Here is a 17,920-nt window from a genome sequence, read left to right as displayed (position 1 = left end):
AGTATTTCAAAAAGAAGCAAACAAAAAAGACAAGACATACCAAAGTACATATGCAAAACCATAGAGAGGCCAATGATCCCTGTAACCTACCTTGCCTGTGAGTAGGATCACAATGTATATCTTAAATTAAAAAAAAAAAAAAAATCTGAAAGCATTCATTTAGTATGCCCGAAGTAAATTTATCTGCCTCGGGGATTTTTTTTTTTTTATGATATGTACTGTTTATTGAGAAAAGGTTTTGTTTTTGAAGGTAAGGTATAATGTTTAGTTTTCTTTCCTTCTCTCTTGTTATGAAGTCTGTCTATATAATTGATCTGGCCTTAGCCTGCCAAGCACTTGCTTTATTTTATTCTTTAAAAGTCACATATTTCATTTTTCAACAATAGGGACAAGTTATTAGAATGTAGTCACAATTTTGTATATTAGAAGAACATATGCGCATTATGAAAAATGTTTTTAGTTTAAATGCAAATATTGTAATAATTTCGTATGAGTTTTGGGATTTAACAAGGTTGCCATGTTGTCCCAGCACAACTCTTAAAACAGCCTGTGAGCTCTTGTCGCCACTTCGAACCCCATGGGTGACCCTCAGAACTCCAGACCCTATGGACATGGACATGTTTCCATGGTTACCTCACCCAGGATCTGAGCCTGGCACAGGTGTGTGTCACACAGAGAAGTATTAGTGCAGACTGGGAAAACGTTCCCCGGAAACGCGGGCTTGCTCGGCAAACTTGCCATCGTATGCTTAATGGTGCCTATTTGCCTTTTGGGGAGAACAAGACCAGACCATCCCCCATCCAAAAAGCCCCTCACCCCTGTACTTGCCACTGATGTACATGTAAAACAGAAGGTCCATTGTGTGATCCAAGCTCTGCCCATCACCTTATGAGTTCCTTGGTGTCCTAGCTAGACGGGCAGCTGCACGTCAGGTGAATAAACTTTCATCCCTGACCAACCCCCTCGGGCACAGGAACTAGGTGAGAGCGCACAGACAGCGTAATGCCCGGGGCACCGAAAGGGCAGTTCACACCTCTAGGCTTGAGTCTGCGTGTGTGACTCCTCAGCAGATGTCAGAGACAAAAGAAGGAAGAAGGAAGAGAGGATGCCTGATAATGTTAGCCTGTGGGCCGTTTGTAGGAGCTCGATCTTTGGACCGAGGGCATTCTGAAGCTTCTCTGTGAAGAAAGCCACACAACCACATTTCCCTAAGAGGTGACTAGCACACTCATCTGCCCGAGTAGGTGGGGCAAAGAGAGGAATGACCGGCTGCTGGAGCAGCAACGCCAGAGCGCTCTCGGGCACCCAGAGTCCTCGCCATTACTAAGACGAGTGATAAGAGAAACCACAGCATCACGCTGGGTATCCTGGGAACCAGCTGCTGAGTGAACGCTTCACACTACAGTGATTTCACTTTGATTACCACTCGGGAGCTATCAAGTGCCTGGTGGTGGCCGGTACACTGCCGTGGTTCTTTCTTTCCTAGTAACATGAACTGCATTCCTACTTTTTAGAGCACTGTTAATATGAAGTAACTGGTATCATGAAGGGTCAGGTCACTACATCCTTGCTCTGCCTGACAGGAACAGTCAGGCACCTGAGCCCTGCTATTCCAAAGACTATGCCTATGTGCAGGACGGAAACTGGGCCTCCTTGAGGTAGTCTTCGTCAGTGACTCCTCGCCTATGGTATACTTGCAAATCCACCCACTTGGGACCTCAGAGGCCTGTTTAGAGGCTGGGTCTTGCCAAGTGCAACAAACAGCTGTGAGAAAGTCACACTGATTTAAAGTTGCTCTTAGAGTCGGTGAGAACTTTCTTGCTAGACAGAGAAGGGTACACAGACCAGAGGCAAAGGTAAGAACGAAGGGGACCACAAGCAAAGGGGACCACAGCATCCCAGGGATGCAGTCAAGGTCAGAGAAGAGGCATGGGGTCTGTCCCTCAGAACCTCTGTGAGAAGCCTGCCCTGCTAGTGCATCTGGGACATCTGTCTTCCCTGGGGGAAAATGGAGGTGTGGTGCTTAGAACTCAGTCTGAGGTTGGGGGTGGTACTTTGTCAGAGTTTCCCTGTTAAACTGGTATCCCAATGTGGCTGCTGTTTGTAACAACAAAACGCATTCCCAGGTGAGGGCATGACCTAATGTTTGCCTTACCATCTAGTCTAGCTTCCCTAAGTGCTTGGTTTATGCCAAGAACTGAGTTCTTCCCAGCTTACAGCAACCAAGAGCTGTGTGTATTTTCTTTATAAACCCACTCATGTGAACTCCTTGACTTCTCTGCTTGGGAGAATCCCACCCTGTACCTGTAAGAGATGCACCTTCACATCCTAGGGGGCACTGCCACTATGGCGGGGCACGGGAGCTTAGGGGTAAACAGTACACGCAGATTTAGATTTCTGAGAACTCTATTTGCTGTGTTTATATAAAGAGAGGAGAGAGATGTTTGGCGGAGATGCACTATGACGCTGGGGACAGGGTGCCGCCCAGGGCCCACATTGAGGCATCCCCTCCCTCCGAGGACCAGCCACACAATGGTATAGTGGAGAATAGAGTTTATTCGGGCCATGGGAAGCAGAGTTGAGAGAAAGGGAGAGACAGAAACACAGAGAGACAGAGAGGAGTACAGGCCGGCCGTGAGCATGTGGAGAGGGAGGGGAAAGAGAAAGGGGAAGGGGCAGGAGCAAGAGAAGAGAAGAGAAGAGAGTGAGAAGTGAGCAAGCACCGGCTGTGTGGTGAGTCAGGCACACCTGGCAAACTGTGGGGCGGAGCCTAGATGAAATGCCAACACTATTTGTTTTAAAACAATGTTGAAAGTCAAAGTAAAACAACAGAACAAAGTCAGAATGTAACTCCCTAATGTTTTCCAGCCAATAATTGCAAGCAAATGACTCCACAGCTAATTCCATACATTCTTGTCCCTGGCAAAATCCTGCCTCTCTTGTAATTATCCAAGAACAATTAAGCGCACAGATCCAAAACGCAATCAGCCTGGCACACAATGGGCTCTCAGCAACCAGTCAAGATGCTTCCAACATTTCAATTCTCAAATAAAAGTCATTTCCTTTTCTTTGATTCCTTACGAACTAGAACTTGCTTTAGCTAGGTCAGGTGGGGAGAGACTGCATGTCTATTGGGTCCCATCATACATTCATTCCTTCAGAAACATCCCCGGAGGTTTACATGAGCTGGAGTGACAGGGAAGAGATGAGCGCCTAAGCTATCAATTGAAGAATGATCATTGAAAGAATAGAAAGTCAACAGGTCCACTGCCGAAAGGCTGATGCCCCTGGGCTGCTGTCCTGCCTGACTCAAGCAAATAAGGGCCCTGCTCATATGGACAACGCTGAATGCAGCAGTTCTAACAGAAAAAGACGTTCAAGTATTCAGGGAAGACTTGTTAAAAATACGTGATTCAGTGGGAGACAGAAAGGGGTTGGGAAGAAAACAGGAGGAGTTGGTCCAAGTCCATCGCTTATGTAAGGAAGTACAAATGAATAATTAAAGTTAAAAGGATGTGACCTTTAAGGGAAACTAGGTAGAGAATCCATGAACTCCCTTTGTATTTTTTTTCCTGAAAACTACATGTAGATATATCATTATGTAAGCAAACATCTTTAACCGCCACCATCATGGAATACTCCAGTTTTCTTGGAAGATTACAACTTTACCATTTTCTCCATTCATTTGCATATGTTTAGTTATGTGTACACGGGTATGAATGTATGTCCCATGTGTGCAGGTGACCGTGGAAATTGAAGGAAAATGTTACATCCCCTGGAGCTGGAGTTGCAGGTTGGCTGGGCCACGGGTTACCTGATGTCGAGGTTGGGAACCGAACTCTGGTCCTCTGGAAGAACAGCAGCAATCACTCTTAACCACTGAGTCACCTCCCTAACTCTGTTTCTACATAACATTTAATCCATAAGACTTGCCAAATTAAATAACATATGTGTACATTTTGACATTTCAGTACATAATCCAGTTTTATTTTCAGAAACTAATAGACTGGTTATTCACTGTTATCAAAATTAATCTCTATTATAAAGATTATTTTGTAGTTGAATACAGATACTTGGCTGCTAATAAAGTTCACTTCATATTTCTGTAGATGCAGTATAAAAACTCCTGTAATGTAAGCTGCCAGCTTCCAGTTGCTATGAAAACTTTTGGGGTGAACCAGTATTTGAGGCCACCACACATGACTAAGAGGTTAAATGAGAACCACTGAGATGTTAGACATGTCACTACAGTCACAGAAGAGAAACAGTCTCTATCACAGCACACACACTGCAGTTTCCCATTATTTCATGTCTAGAAGGATTTAGTTAATCAACTACAGCAGACCCACATCCAAAGGACGCGGTGCAGAACCCGGGTGAACAGAGGAGGAAGTAGGTGTCTCAGTGAAAGCCATGGCTGCTGCGTGCGTCACGGCAACTGTCAAACAAGTTATCCTTCTGCTTCTAGTTTCTCAGCAGGAGCATGTGCACTCACAGCCCAGAGTAGACACATGCATTCACCAGAGAACCTACTTGAAGGACAAAACAACAAAACAAAAAACCCCTAGGCTTGGTAGCATTTTACCAGCACAAGCACGCACACAGGACCCTGAAACAATATTTTCCTCCCCAAAGAAGACCTAAAAATGCTCCTCAGGTAAACAGAAAAATCTCAGTCTACTCAATGTTTGTGGAAAGAAGCACCACAGGTAGAGTGAGATGTCAGTTCACACCTGCTCTGATGCCTCCAACCCAAAAAGGAGAGGGACGGTGAGCGTGAGAATGCTGGTTGTCGGGTTCTAGGGGGACATTTCACATGGCTAACATGCTCCAGCAGTCCCTGCGTATGCCCACGGGAAATCCAGTCCACACCCAAAAGACGTACCCACACATCTCCAGTCACTGCAGTGCGCCCTTAAACAAGACAGGAAAACAACCCCAGTGGGTGAAAGAAGGAAGCACCCATGCCGTGCACGGAACTATTCATCTCTGAAAAAAAAAGCCACGCCAGACTGAGGATGTTGTCCACAGAACATCTGCCCGGCATTCATGAAGCCCTGTGTTTAATGCTCAGAGCTGTGTAAACAAGTCATTAAGTCACACAACTAACATCCCAGCTCTTGAAGATAAAGGGATGAGGGCCAGAAGTTCTAGGACATCATTACCTACATTGAAAATTCAGGTCTAACCTGAGCTAGTGAAACTCCTATCAAAAAAGCGGGGAGGTGATTTTTCTATCACTTGCCCACACATCGGGGAATCTTGAGGACAATAAGCGAAGCGAAACTGGTCAGTTACAGAAGGAAAGCCAGTGGATGATGCTGCTTACGGGTAGAGTCTAAAACTGTTAAATAAGCAGAAACCAAACTGAATAGTCGCTAATTTAAGGTTAACCTGAGCTACACAGTGAGATTCTGCCTCAAACTGGAAGACCAGATGGCTCGTGGCTAACAGTGCAAACCCTGCTCCTGCAGCAGACCCGCGTCTCATCCTAACTCTGATATTAGGTAGTTTACAGTGGCCTGTCACTCCAGCTCTAGGGGATCTGATACCTCTAGCTTCTGCAGAAACCTGTATTCACATGTGAGCACACACCCACACACACACATCCATATAGCATGCACATACACACCTACACACACATACAAACACACACATGGTTTAAAAAATAATAAAAATGAATTGTATTCATTTTAAGGTTATTTTTATTTTAAAATAATTTTGAAGGTTTCAAAACACCGAGATTGGGGTGAGTACCCAGGGAGCTCACCCTTGCCCACCTATGCCACTGCTCAGAGCTCAGGCAAGGACCACACTTCTCAGACAGTCACGGGACAGCAAGACAGGTATCACTGCCCTGTCAAATCTCATAAGGGAAACAAGCTTCAGAGAGTGGACATAAGTCATTAGACAGAGGGCTGGCCTCTCATCATTCTGTCCTGGGTTCAATTCCCAGTCCTGAAAGGACAAGAAGAAAGAAAGGAAGGAAGAGAGAGAGAGAGAGGGGGGGGGGAGAAAGAAAGAGGGATATGGGACTTGTATTTCTAAAGGAGCCTACGGAACAGAAAGTGAGCAGTAAATCGCAATTTTAAAAATGAGTTTCATTTCCCAAACATCATACCTGTAAATATGGAAAACGAAAGAATCACACAACATCAGAAAACAATCAAGCACCAGAGGCCCTCAGCAGTGTGATATGAAGTAGTTTGGTTTTCTTTTTTGAATTTTAATTTTCCAAAGCTCTGTAACAATTGTTTTGAAATGTAAAGGAGAAATGTTTTATTGTTGTTTTATCTGTATTGTGCCCTTTGAGCCTGCATTAGTCCAAACAAGAAAATTAAACCAAGACCAAAATGATCCTCAGATAGCCCGAGTGGTCTTCTGAGGTGACCCCGATAGGTAAGATCTACATCAGCACACGTCTGCTCTCCGGCCCCACCCCAGAATCACAACACAACCCTGCTTGGTGCCCTGCAAACCACCCAGAAGCTGTGACAGAGAGGCCACCTTGCAAACTTGCAGGTGACATCTGTAGGCAATGATTCTGAGACCTTTGGGTAACGAAGCTGCACCGTGGACTCCTCCTGGCACGTGGGCAAGGAAGAGACTCTGCCTCTACTCAGGATGCTGAGATTCTAAACCGCAAGGCCCTCAACAAGATTAGCCAACAGGTTTAAAGACAGGACAGGGAGAGGGACTTGGGGGAACTCTCTCTTGGGGCCACTTCAACTCTCTTTTACATCAAATACAGTATATGTGCATTGAGGGGCTGTGTATGCAGAAATCATGGTGGGGCACACACATGTCAGTAATAACCCACATGCAACACTGGATCTCATTTACCCTCCTCTAACAGCTCCCGAGTGCTAGCCCCTGCCACCGCGGGTATTCACCATCTCTTATGGGCCCTGTGTCTACAAGACTCCCCTACCCACTGGTGACTTTGCCACTGTGTTGCAAACCTCACCGGAGACACTTGTTTTGTGTGATGGGGGTCAGAGGAGGGTCAGCAGTGAGGACCAGCAGGGGGTGGGGCTGCTCAGTGTGTAGTTATTCCTGACTTGTGCAGGAGGCTCCGGGACAGCAGGCTCCCTGTTTTGAGCCTGTGAACACCATTCTCTGGGGCTTTGCCAGGGCTGGAGCCTGGGGCTCCTGGGTGCTATTTATTATGTTTAGTTTATTGTCCAGTGTTACTGTTTGTTGACTTGATACATTTTCCCCCCTACAAGGGCCAGCTGCTGAGGACACATCCTGTGGATGGTAATGGATGGCTTCCCTAATGTTCAGCGCTTGCGCTTCATGGTCTTAATTGTTTTGCTTCAAGAGGCCTAAACAATTCACTCCCTGGAACAAGTGGTGTAAACTCAGCATAGAGAACAAACCATGAGCTGACAGGTTTTGGATCCAGGTCTGGCGATTTGGGCCCCGCTAAAGAGAGTGACTCTGCAGTTGCTTTAGATGAACAACACCAGAAGCCACATTCATCCAACCTTACGGAGAACTTAGGGCCATACATCTCTTTCTGTGACTCAAAAAGGTTGAAGAGTCCTATCCTATCCCCCTACCCACCCACCCAAGGACGCAGCAGGGCCCTGTCTATGAATGAGGTAACGCCAAGATTGAGAAGTAGACAGGAAAGTTACCACTTTCAAACTTCATCCCTTTACATGTTAAAAACACAAAGTCCTCCCTTGAAAATTCCGAGCAGGTCTTGATCCCACTGGAAAGGAGGTAAGGAATAAAGAAGAGCTTGCACAGGCAGGAAGCTTCCCCAAGGAGCACTTCCTGCCACACGTGCCTCTGGTTGGCCTGGCTATCAGGACAGGAAGCAAGTGTAGGAAGTGTCTGTCTACAAACCGTTTGTCCTCAAGGTAACTGCTGGAGCAGCATTCTGCTGTTTACCAAAGCAGTAAACACAGGGTCTAAAAAAAGATGTTTTCCCTCACCAGAGAACAGGGCTTAAAAAAAAAAATGTTTTTTTTTTTTTTCCTTATAACCATTGACTTTAAGAACCGGTCACCATGGGCTTCTGCTTCAAAAGCAAGCTAGTCCAAGGGGCAAACACAGGGTTGGTGTCTCAGGGAAATGAAGAGGCAAAGACAGGACTTTTATAGCTGGAGGATGGCACTAGGAATGCGGATTTTTATTTCTCGTTTAGAACCTTCACAGTTCATCCTCTTTGTCCTAGAAAGAGCTGAGCCTACAGGCTGTCCCTGTTCATTTAAACTGGTACACAGAACTCCTAGAGCCACATGACTCTGAGAGTTTGTCTTTGACCATAGGAAATGTTTTTAATTTTTGGTGACTGCTTTTAGCTCTAAGCATCCACATAAGATGAGGAGAAACTGCCAGTCAAAGCCATGTATATGGTTGACTTCTGCACGAGGCCCAGGCCACGCTCCTGGGACATCTTCTCCCTGCCTTTTAACAGTGAGAAGTTGAAAACCTCTTCTGTCCGAGTTCCTTGAAGAGTTGGGAAGGGGATGGGGAAGGGGAGGGAGGAGTCGGAGGAAGGGGGAGAGAGCAAGAAGAGAGAGGGGGAAGGGGAGAAGAGAGGATGGGGGAGAGAGGGAGAGAGAAGGGAGAGGGAGGGAGAAAGGCCTGCTCTAAAGAGGGTCAGCTCAGGCAAGAACAAGCAGTATGAGCATTTCCACAGCACTGGAGAAGGTCACCTCCAGAATCCAGTGCTGGGAACAACTGTTTCTGTCAGAGCTTTTTTGTCATCAGGCAGAGAGGAGAACGCCTCAGAGCGAAGGGTCCAAGGAGTGCCTTGAATGTTGAAAAGCTGAACTCACAAACTGGTGTTGACACTGAAAAACCTGATGGAATGGGAATCAGACCTGGACATGCGTGCAAATGGCTTCCACTCACTGAGAGCACGTGTGTCTCGGGGAGTTCTGAGCTCCTGGGTCCGTCCACTCTACAGTACCACAGTGAGAGTGACAGTTTTCCTTGGGTGAGAAAGGCTCTGACATGTCCAGGACCACAATTTGAATCCCTCCGAGAGCCCTCTGGCTAGGCACACAGACAGTCCTCACTGTCTGGACCTCTGTCCCGATTTCTTTCATGAGAGTCCCGAGACCAACAATCCACCAAAGCCCAAAGAGGACCAGAGCTCTGCCACCCAGCTCCACTCCTCCCACCCTAAGGAACTAAGTCCAGGGGAAGCCAACTTCCTACTGAGGCCCCACTATGCCAGGACACCCCTTCCCAGGGGATTCCCCTCTCCCATGCATGCAGTCCTTCTGTGGCTGCATCTGTGTCTGCCATCCCCTGTAGGGAATGATAAAAACCAATCCTTTCCCACAGAGTCCATCTCAATAATAGTGAAAAGAAATTAAGTATCAAGTGCCTCTCTGTAGCAGATAATGGCGGGCTATGGTGCCCAGCCTTCCTGGTATGGATGGCTGCTATACAAACACACAGGACATGAGGGGATCCATGCAACGTGAAACCACGTTCTTAAAGCAATGTCTTAAGAAACATGCCTCAAATTGAGACATGAACTCGCCTTGTTGACAAATCCATTTTTTCAGCAGTTTCTTCTTCTTCTGAGTGAAGCTCACGTGTACTGACCATGATCACATGAGCAGCATTAATTGGACTTGCGGTTATTTACAGCAATAAAGGGGCATAAAGTTTGGGAGGGAGATGGGGTGAGGGACGGGGGGGGGGGGCAGGTATAGGGAGGAAATGGTATATGACAATGCTTAATGTACATTGTATAAATATACAAAGCTGCCAAAGACTAAATGTATCATTTAAAAATTAAAGCCCAGTGGGATACAAAATGGACAGAGATGACTGAGTTGCTTCACTTGGACACTCATGTGGCAGTGTGAGGGAAATAGCAGAGGGAAAAGGAGAAGGCCCCATGTTAACACTTCAATTCCAAGACAGCAAAAGAAATGGGAAATCATCGACACGGGGGTTTTAAGAGTATGGTTGTTCAGGGCTGTGGTGACAGATCTTTCCTGCTACTCCAGCAGGACCTGAGCTTAGATCCCCAACACTGTGTAAATGTGGAATCCAGTGGGAGACACTTCTGTGAGCCCAGCAGTGGAGCGTGGAAGACAGAAGGATTTGGGGGCTCACTGGCCAGTCAGCTTAGCAGGACCAGTGTAAATGAGGCCAGAATTGGACCTCTGCTCAGCACACATAAGTTCACACAGGTGCGAGTAGACTCACACTCACACACACACACATACACACTCACACAGGCATGCATACATACATATACACATCCAAACATGCTCACACACATGCATGCATACACACGGACACAAGCACACGCATATACTCACACCTGCACACACACTCACACATGCAAGCATGAAGACACATTCACACAAACACATTTATACATGCACACACATGGACACAGGCACACACACACATGCATAAACCTGCCCACTCACACACACTCACCCAGGCATGCATACACACACATACACATCCACCCACACTCACACACATACATGCATACACACTCACTCAGGTGCGCGCACACACACACACACACACACACACACACACACATACGTGTGCCAGCCAAGCCTGTAGCATCTCTCCTTGATGTCCCCTATCATATTTTCCAGAACTAAACACGCATTGTTTCTACCAAGCGTTTGAAGTAACAGTGCTGCTGTTGATGTTATAGTTGGACTCTGATGTGGCACTTTAAAACATAAATAATTTTACTTGGCTTTGGCATTTCTTTTCTGAAACTCTCAGCAGTTATCTGCACACAACAGCACGGCACCTGTTCCTCCTGGGGCCAAGCTCCACAACACCCTGCCGAAAGATTACACGGGGCCCAGCGGAAACCCCTGACCTGAGTTTTCATTTCTGACGCTTGAGGCAGAGCAAGGAAGTTCACACTAGAGCTGAGGACGTGGAAGCCAGTCACCAATAGACCTGGAATCAGGAACCTCTACCCCTTGGATACTGCCAAATAAGGAAAGAATTCTTAGGCTAGAGTGGAGCTCTGTGGTAGAGCGCTTGCCTAGTATGCATGAGACCCTGGGTTCCATGCCCAGGACCTTAAAAAATAATCACATTATGTAGATATTCCTTTAAGCCAGACATGACGGTTCACACCTGCAACCGTGACAATGGAGAAGCTGAGGCAGGAGGATTGCCTTGAGTTCTAGGCTAGCCTGGGGCACAGAGTGAGACCATCTCTAAACTCAGAAAGTTAAAACAACAACCAAAACAATCCCTGTCGCCAAGCAAACACAGAAGAGGTAAGCTATCACCACCAAGTGTTCCAGCAGCTTATTGTCTATGTACTTCGTGTGACGGGATGGCCGCTTGTGGGATTTTTTTTCTCATGAGAACACATGATTACAAGAACTCTCACTACCCAGAATCTTACTGTGCTGTACATCAGCCAACAGCCATTCTCCTCTGCAGAGAGATAGCAAGGGGATACAGGAAACAACCCGCATAAGGAGACCCCCAAGGACAGTGGGAAAGACCTCCCCACCCCAAGGACATCGATAAAGGAGACCAATCAACCTGCTTCTTCTCAGTGCTTCCAGGGCGTGTCGCTCTGAGCGTCTGAGGGTTGTCCTGTTTACTTAGCACAAGGCTAGCCCGCAGCTCAGGGTGTTATGGTGTCAAACTGGATCCCAAACTCAATGTCCTTAAGGCTATGGGTTTTAAACCATTTTACGTGTCATTAATTACAAAGTCTACTTAATTCATCAGTAGGAGAGAGATCATGAAAGAATAGGACTTTAAGATGACCGCATTGTTTTGACCTCTTACCTCCTTTTCAGTAATATAAGGAATTTTAGTTAATATGCATTGTTTCAGTAATTGTCAGTCCCTGTAGTTCGCCAGAACCTACTGATAATGCTAAAATGTGCATGTTATTACCAAGAACAAAGCCCTGTGGCTCCCTAAGCAATACAGACACAAACAAACCAGAGCAAGCAGTCGGGAGATTGGGACCGAGGTAGAAGGAAGTCTGAGGAGGGGAAGGAAGACACAGCTCACATCCAGCCAGTCAAGGCCCGTGGGAGACACACTGGGAAACATGCTGGGTCACACGGTGTGTAAGTACAAGGAAAGCACAGGTCACCCTGGACAACAGAGACAGCTTCATATGAAAAGAAACAAGATGTTGAAATGAATTCAGACCAAAATGCGGCGAAGAAGCTTCTCTTCTTCCCCGACCATGACAAAAGGTGGGATCAAATATCCAAGCTGTGATCGAGTCAAGGCCTTTAGCAAAAGTCTGACAAAGATGTTAAAAGTAGGCATTCCTGGCCCCCCAAAGTTTCTTTTCTAAGCAACAATAAAGTTTCTTAAACCAGGGAGAGGATGCACAGCCTCCATGAAGTTATAAAGGGAGGGAATTTCCCACAGCACACCGGTTGTAAATGACGGTATACATTGTATATGGGATACTAAGGGCGGGAAACCGTGCTCAGTAAAGACGTACAGCGGCCCGGCGGTGACACGTGTATAAATTAGTATCAACAAGCAAAGGCAGAGCAGTTAGCCGTACAGAACAAAAAGCATGTATGATCAGAGAGACTGTCCCACAGGTCAGCAGCCTCTGTGGCCTGCTGGGATGTGGGGAATCTACATTGATTTTGTAAACGTCTCTGCGTTTTCCTTATAGCGAAAATGTCTTTCATTCTACGTCTGTAAATAGTACGAAGCAAGATTATTTTTTTCCCTTAAACGTTTGTGGGGAAAACCAGACAGTGAAGAATCCCAGGACACTTCTTCATATGCTACCAAGGGGTGAGACATCATCTGAGCCTCTTGATGTCACTAAATGTGTCAAGCGACAGAGGAGGCTACAGGCTAACCATGTCACCTGAGCAACCAGAGCGCTCTGCCTTCACCTGCAGCACCTGGCTGGTCATCGTGAGTTCCCTCCCCCACCCAGTACATTCTGCTACAGGCTTAGAGGCTATGCCAGGACTTCTGTTCGTTCTGTCTGTGAAAACATTCAGGCAGAGTCTGGGGCTGGGTTGTGAGAAATGCGTAGAGGACAAACGGTGCCATCAGAAAGCATGGCAGCTCATCATGAAGGGAGACAAAGACCTGAGTCTCAAGCCCGCCCAGCATCTGCCACTTAGCGTGCCTGTTATAGGCTCCGCAGATGGCTCACACCAGCATGAGGCAGGGTCACCACCATGATGGTGAGAAATACGGGGTCACACAGAGCCACCAAACAGCTGAGCGCTTACATGCAAGGTGTGTGTAGCCACAAAGCATAAGAGATGGCCTCTGGGGTGATCTGATGGTGTGTCTAGTCAGGGCAGGAAGCAGTGCCTTTTCATCCTGCTAAAGCTGAGTCCCAGTAGCACCTGGACCAAACTGGCCCGTGCAGTGTGATGTCACACACTGTCAAGACCATCTCTGCAAATTTCTGTTGGTTGCTAAGACTCCACATTTCCGAGACTCCTGTGGGTCTCCAGAGTAGCTACATCAATGCCTGTTGGCTACAGGAAACTCATGTGAGTAACCTTGTTCTCAAGGCATCAGCACAGCTGCTTTTCAATTTTCATTTTATTTTCTACGTATTCTTTCCTAAGAAACACTAGCGAGTATGTATGTGTGTGCTTGGGAATGTTTTCAAAGATGGAGGTCTGTTTTTCAGAAGGAAAAATAATAATGAATTTAAAGAAGATATAGATAATGAAAGCATCATTTTGTTCTGGATCATTCTCAGAGTGTAGGAGTCCTGGTGTGAATTAAATGACGCCCAGAAATCCATCCATTTTCAACACAAGTCTGGGTGCCTGGTGGGCCTAGGAGCTTGCACTCACGCAAATGAACGTGTGTGTGTGTTTGTGTGAGTGTCTCTGTGTGTGTGCTTGTGTTTGTATGTCTGTGTGTTTGTGTGAGTGCCACATGTGTGTCTGTGTGTGTTTGTGTGAGTGCCACATGTGTGTCTATGTGTGTTTGTGTGTCTGTGTGTGTTTGTGTTGTGTGTGTGTCAGTGTGTGTGTATCTGTGTGTTTGTGTGAGTGTCTGTGTGTGTTTGTGTGTCTGTGTGAGTGTCTGTGTGTGCTTGTGTGTCTGTGTGTGTTTGTGTTATGTGTGTGTCAGTGTGTGTGTATCTGTGTGTTTGTGTGAGTGTCTGTGTGTGTTTGTGTGAGTGCCTTGCGTGTTTGTGTGAGTGTTTGTGTGTGTGCCTGTGTGTGTTTGTGTGAGTGTCTGTGTGTGTCTCTGTGTGTTTGTGTTGTGTGTGTGTCTGTGTGTGTATCTGTGTGTGTGTTTGTGTATCTGTGTGTGTGAGTGTCTGTGTGTTTGTGTTGTGTGTGTATCTGTGTGTGTGTTTGTGTATCTGTGTGTGTGAGTGTCTGTGTGTTTGTGTTGTGTGTGTGTCAGTGTGTGTTTGTGTTGTGTGTCTCAGTGTGTGTGTTTGTGTGAGTGTCTGTGTGTGTGTTTGTGTGTGTGACTGTGTGAAGCTGTGAGAAGCTGTCTTTTCAATGCACTTGGGCTAGAGCAGCAGGGTGGGCTGGGGATGGGGAGCTGCTCTGGGATGTGGCAGTTACCAAGCAGAACAACAACATTTGGCACCTGGAGTGTCTTCCAGTGTCACAGAGTCCCCCACAGAGCAGAGAGAAGGAGGCCATGCCTATTCCCCTGGTGCCAGTAGGTAGATGAGGAAAACATCTGCAGCAAACACAGCCGTGGCTAGGCTCTGTAACCACATCCTTTAACAGCCCATGCAGAGATTACCTTTCCCTCACCATCCTTAGGAGGGAACTTTCCACATCCTGTCTGATTCCTAAACTGCTTCCACACCAAGCTGTTGTTTAAACATGTTCCCTCCATATCTTTCCATGTACACACACACACACACACACACACACACACACACACACACAAACATATGCACACCAATCCATACACACATGTGCAAACACATAGACCCACAGATACACATATGCATATGCACACACATACTTGCATGCACGTGCATGCACACAGATTCAACTTTAGAATTAAGGCTTGCAACCTAGGCTTCACAGCCTCCTTAAACGGTTCAGGATGAGGTGGCTTCTATCTTCAGCCTATGCAGTTTCACCCAATGTTTTTAAAAGCAGGATGCAGTGTATAGACCTAGGATTCCTTGAGCTACCCAAAAGGCAAACAGCAATACAAACAATGTCAGGAAAATCTTTTCAGGGCTAAATCAAACACCTAACTCCAGCACATAGGATTACATGGGAAGCAAGAAACTTCAGGGTAAGCATCTCTCAGCACTGTACTAGGAAGCCCTCACGGCCATCTTCCAACTTCTCTTCTGCCGATGTTGGCTCGGCTGCTATCCTGGTTTTATTAGAACCCTCGGTCTCATCCTGAAGACCATGAATGCACACAGAGAAATACTATTTCCTGAATTACCTTTACCTCTCTGGAATGAAACACCATGTTCTCTACCTCAGCTTGTCAAAGCCAGGCAAAAATACTAGAAAAGTACCTCACAGGGTTTGGGGCAGAGTGGCTAAAAGAAAGATTCCCATAACGGGGTCTTATGGCAGCTTCACCAGCTCAGAAGTGCCTGCAAATCGAAGGACTCACTGATTTATTTACTGAAATATCCAAAACTCCAAGCGTATTTGCAATCCGAAAATCCCTCTGCGAGGACTGTCTTACAATGTCAGAGTGTGCTAATTTGAGGCTTGTCCCAGAGTAATTAAAATTGAAGCCAACAGGCTAAAGGCCTCTTTTCTCATTTCACAAACAAAACCATAAAATCATCTTACTACTTTATCCAGGAAAGCTTAAAGAAAGCTGATCTTCAAGTAAGTCACCTCTCTAGAGAGACTGCTTTAACAAGAGACATTGAAGAATTCACTGGAAGTCATTTCCATTGCAGGGGAGAGACACAGGACACATATGTGGCACAGAATTCACCCATAACAGAGTCCCAAGAAGAGCAAGTAATTGTTCCCAAATGTATTCAAAAGATAAAAATGCATGCCGACTTCAAAGGTGATTTCTTCACACACGTGGGTCTTAAAAGACACAGTGTAGCACATTGGAGAGTTTGTCCAAACGCGGGTGGGTCTCTTTTTTCTATGCCCTTTAAAGTGTCTACCCAAGCTAAATTTTACACAGATTATTTGAACTAATTGTTCTGAATTCGGAAAGAATTAAGAGTCTAGAGCAGAACCCAAAAAGTAGCACTTGGGGTTATAAGAATGTGCGTTTTTACTCATTAATCCAAAAGTAGAGTCTGTCAGACCCAATGTTAAAATTCTCCTCCAGGTCACCATATTGCAGCTGGCCCTAATCCTTGGAGCCCGAGAAAGTAAACTCTCAGATGGCAGCCTCTGGTGTGAGCCTCCCCGGATTACAGGATACCGCCCAAGAACTGAGACACAGCTTACACGATCCATTTAATCAGCTTGTGAAGCTTTTCTAACACCTCATCTCCATTATGAGCAAACCCCAATTCTCATGAGTTTCCAAGCGTACAGAACCTTACTAGACAAATGGGTCACTTGTTATTTCTGTGCCACAGAAGTAAAGACACAACAAACAGACTTGCTCTCTGGCTTCCTTTGTCTATGCAGGCTGCGGGTTTCCCTTCTTCCAAAGAATAGCACCAAAAGCCGCGTGGCCTGGAACATAATTTAACAGACCCACCACCTCCTAGTACAACTATCTTCACAGATTTCTAGAACAGCAACAGCCTGCGTTTAGTTTCCGACCTGTGACCTGTGCGGCTTTGTCGCCACACTAAACTTTCTTCTAGAAACATTTACAAGAAAACACATAGACACGGCAGAGAGACCAACAGACTACTAGTTTCCAGTCCCCACGAACCACACAACACTGGGAGGGAAGCTCAAAGTGCACAGAAAGACAGGTGTTTTATTTGTGATAGACACATAAACCCACACACCCAATTACCACCATTTGAGTTTTGAGATTCCTGAGTCCTCTCTGCACGGAGGTCCCCACAATTCAAGTCAACATTTGTCCATCCTGTTACCAGAGCGTCTCCTCACTTCCATGGGGACGTCCTGGCACGCCTGGCGGTGAGGAGTCCCCGAAGACCATCCAAAGGTTCACCATTGACAAGACCATCTCTCTGACCCTGCCCTCCAACCTCTTTGATTATTGCCTCGTATCACACCCACAGCCAGACACCGCTAGGAACAGGTAAAGAAGCTGAAAATTCAGAAGTGCTCCAAAAAGCCTTCACAAAAGTAATCCATGGCGCTCAACAGTGAATTTAGAAACCCCAATTTTTTTCTGAGTTTGAAGTTTTTAAGCCTTGCGGATGGTCGGAGTAGGAAAAAGGAAATTTACTAGGCAGCGCAAAGGAAATCTTGTTGTCCTCTATTGTGGTAGGGGGGGGTGTTGCCCAACCCTAACTTATCTGCCTTGATAAAGGAAGCCCAGCGCAAGAAGAACAAGATTTTGTCAAATGTAGAGGAACCCTCTCCTTACCTTAATAGTGCTGGCCATAATGCAATCAAGTTTATTGATCGTTAATAAATGTTAATAATAATTATTGCTTCTCTCTGACCAGAAAGTAGTTTTGATGAGGTTGTTTAGAGCGGATGAGATTGTGCTAAGTCTGGGAAATGAAGTCAGCCAATGGCAGGAAGAGGTTTCTATTGGTCCTGGCTGCCCAGCCCAAAGAAACAGGATATTTGGGAGTGGAGAGATAAGAGACCCTGAAAACAATGTTGTTTTTCTTGATGATATGCAGCCAGGAGAAGTTTTTTAATTTAAAAAAAAAAAAAAGGCATCAATTGGCTGAGGCCGGGACTGTCACAGCAGGTGTGACCTGCATGACTCTGGGTGACAGGCAGCACCAAACCAAAGCAGGATACAGATGTGACGGGGCTGTGCATGGCTGCACACAGGAGGTGCCTGGGTGCCCGTCCTTTACAGCACCCCTCCCCAGGACTACCACCCAGCCAGG

General features: G+C 46.3%; 1 protein-coding gene across 4 annotated transcripts in view; it reads right to left on the bottom strand.

Annotated features, from left to right (window-relative positions):
- ERG (ETS transcription factor ERG) overlaps positions 1–17,561 on the bottom strand; it is a 93,440-nt gene extending 75,879 nt beyond the window's left edge. For all 4 annotated transcript variants that reach the window (XM_080919633.1, XM_080919634.1, XM_080919635.1 and 1 more), the window contains exon 1: positions 17,440–17,561. In XM_080919633.1, coding sequence (XP_080775759.1) covers positions 17,440–17,457 — 18 coding nt within the window. In that variant the 5' untranslated portion in view covers positions 17,458–17,561. The remainder of the gene's footprint in view (positions 1–17,439) is intronic.
- Between the last annotated feature and the right edge of the window lie 359 nt (positions 17,562–17,920).

The sequence above is a fragment of the Micromys minutus genome, assembly GCF_963924665.1.
Source record: "Micromys minutus genome assembly, chromosome: 7".
NCBI classification, from domain to species: Eukaryota; Metazoa; Chordata; class Mammalia; order Rodentia; family Muridae; genus Micromys; species Micromys minutus.
This window is presented reverse-complemented; position numbering and strand designations above follow the sequence as displayed.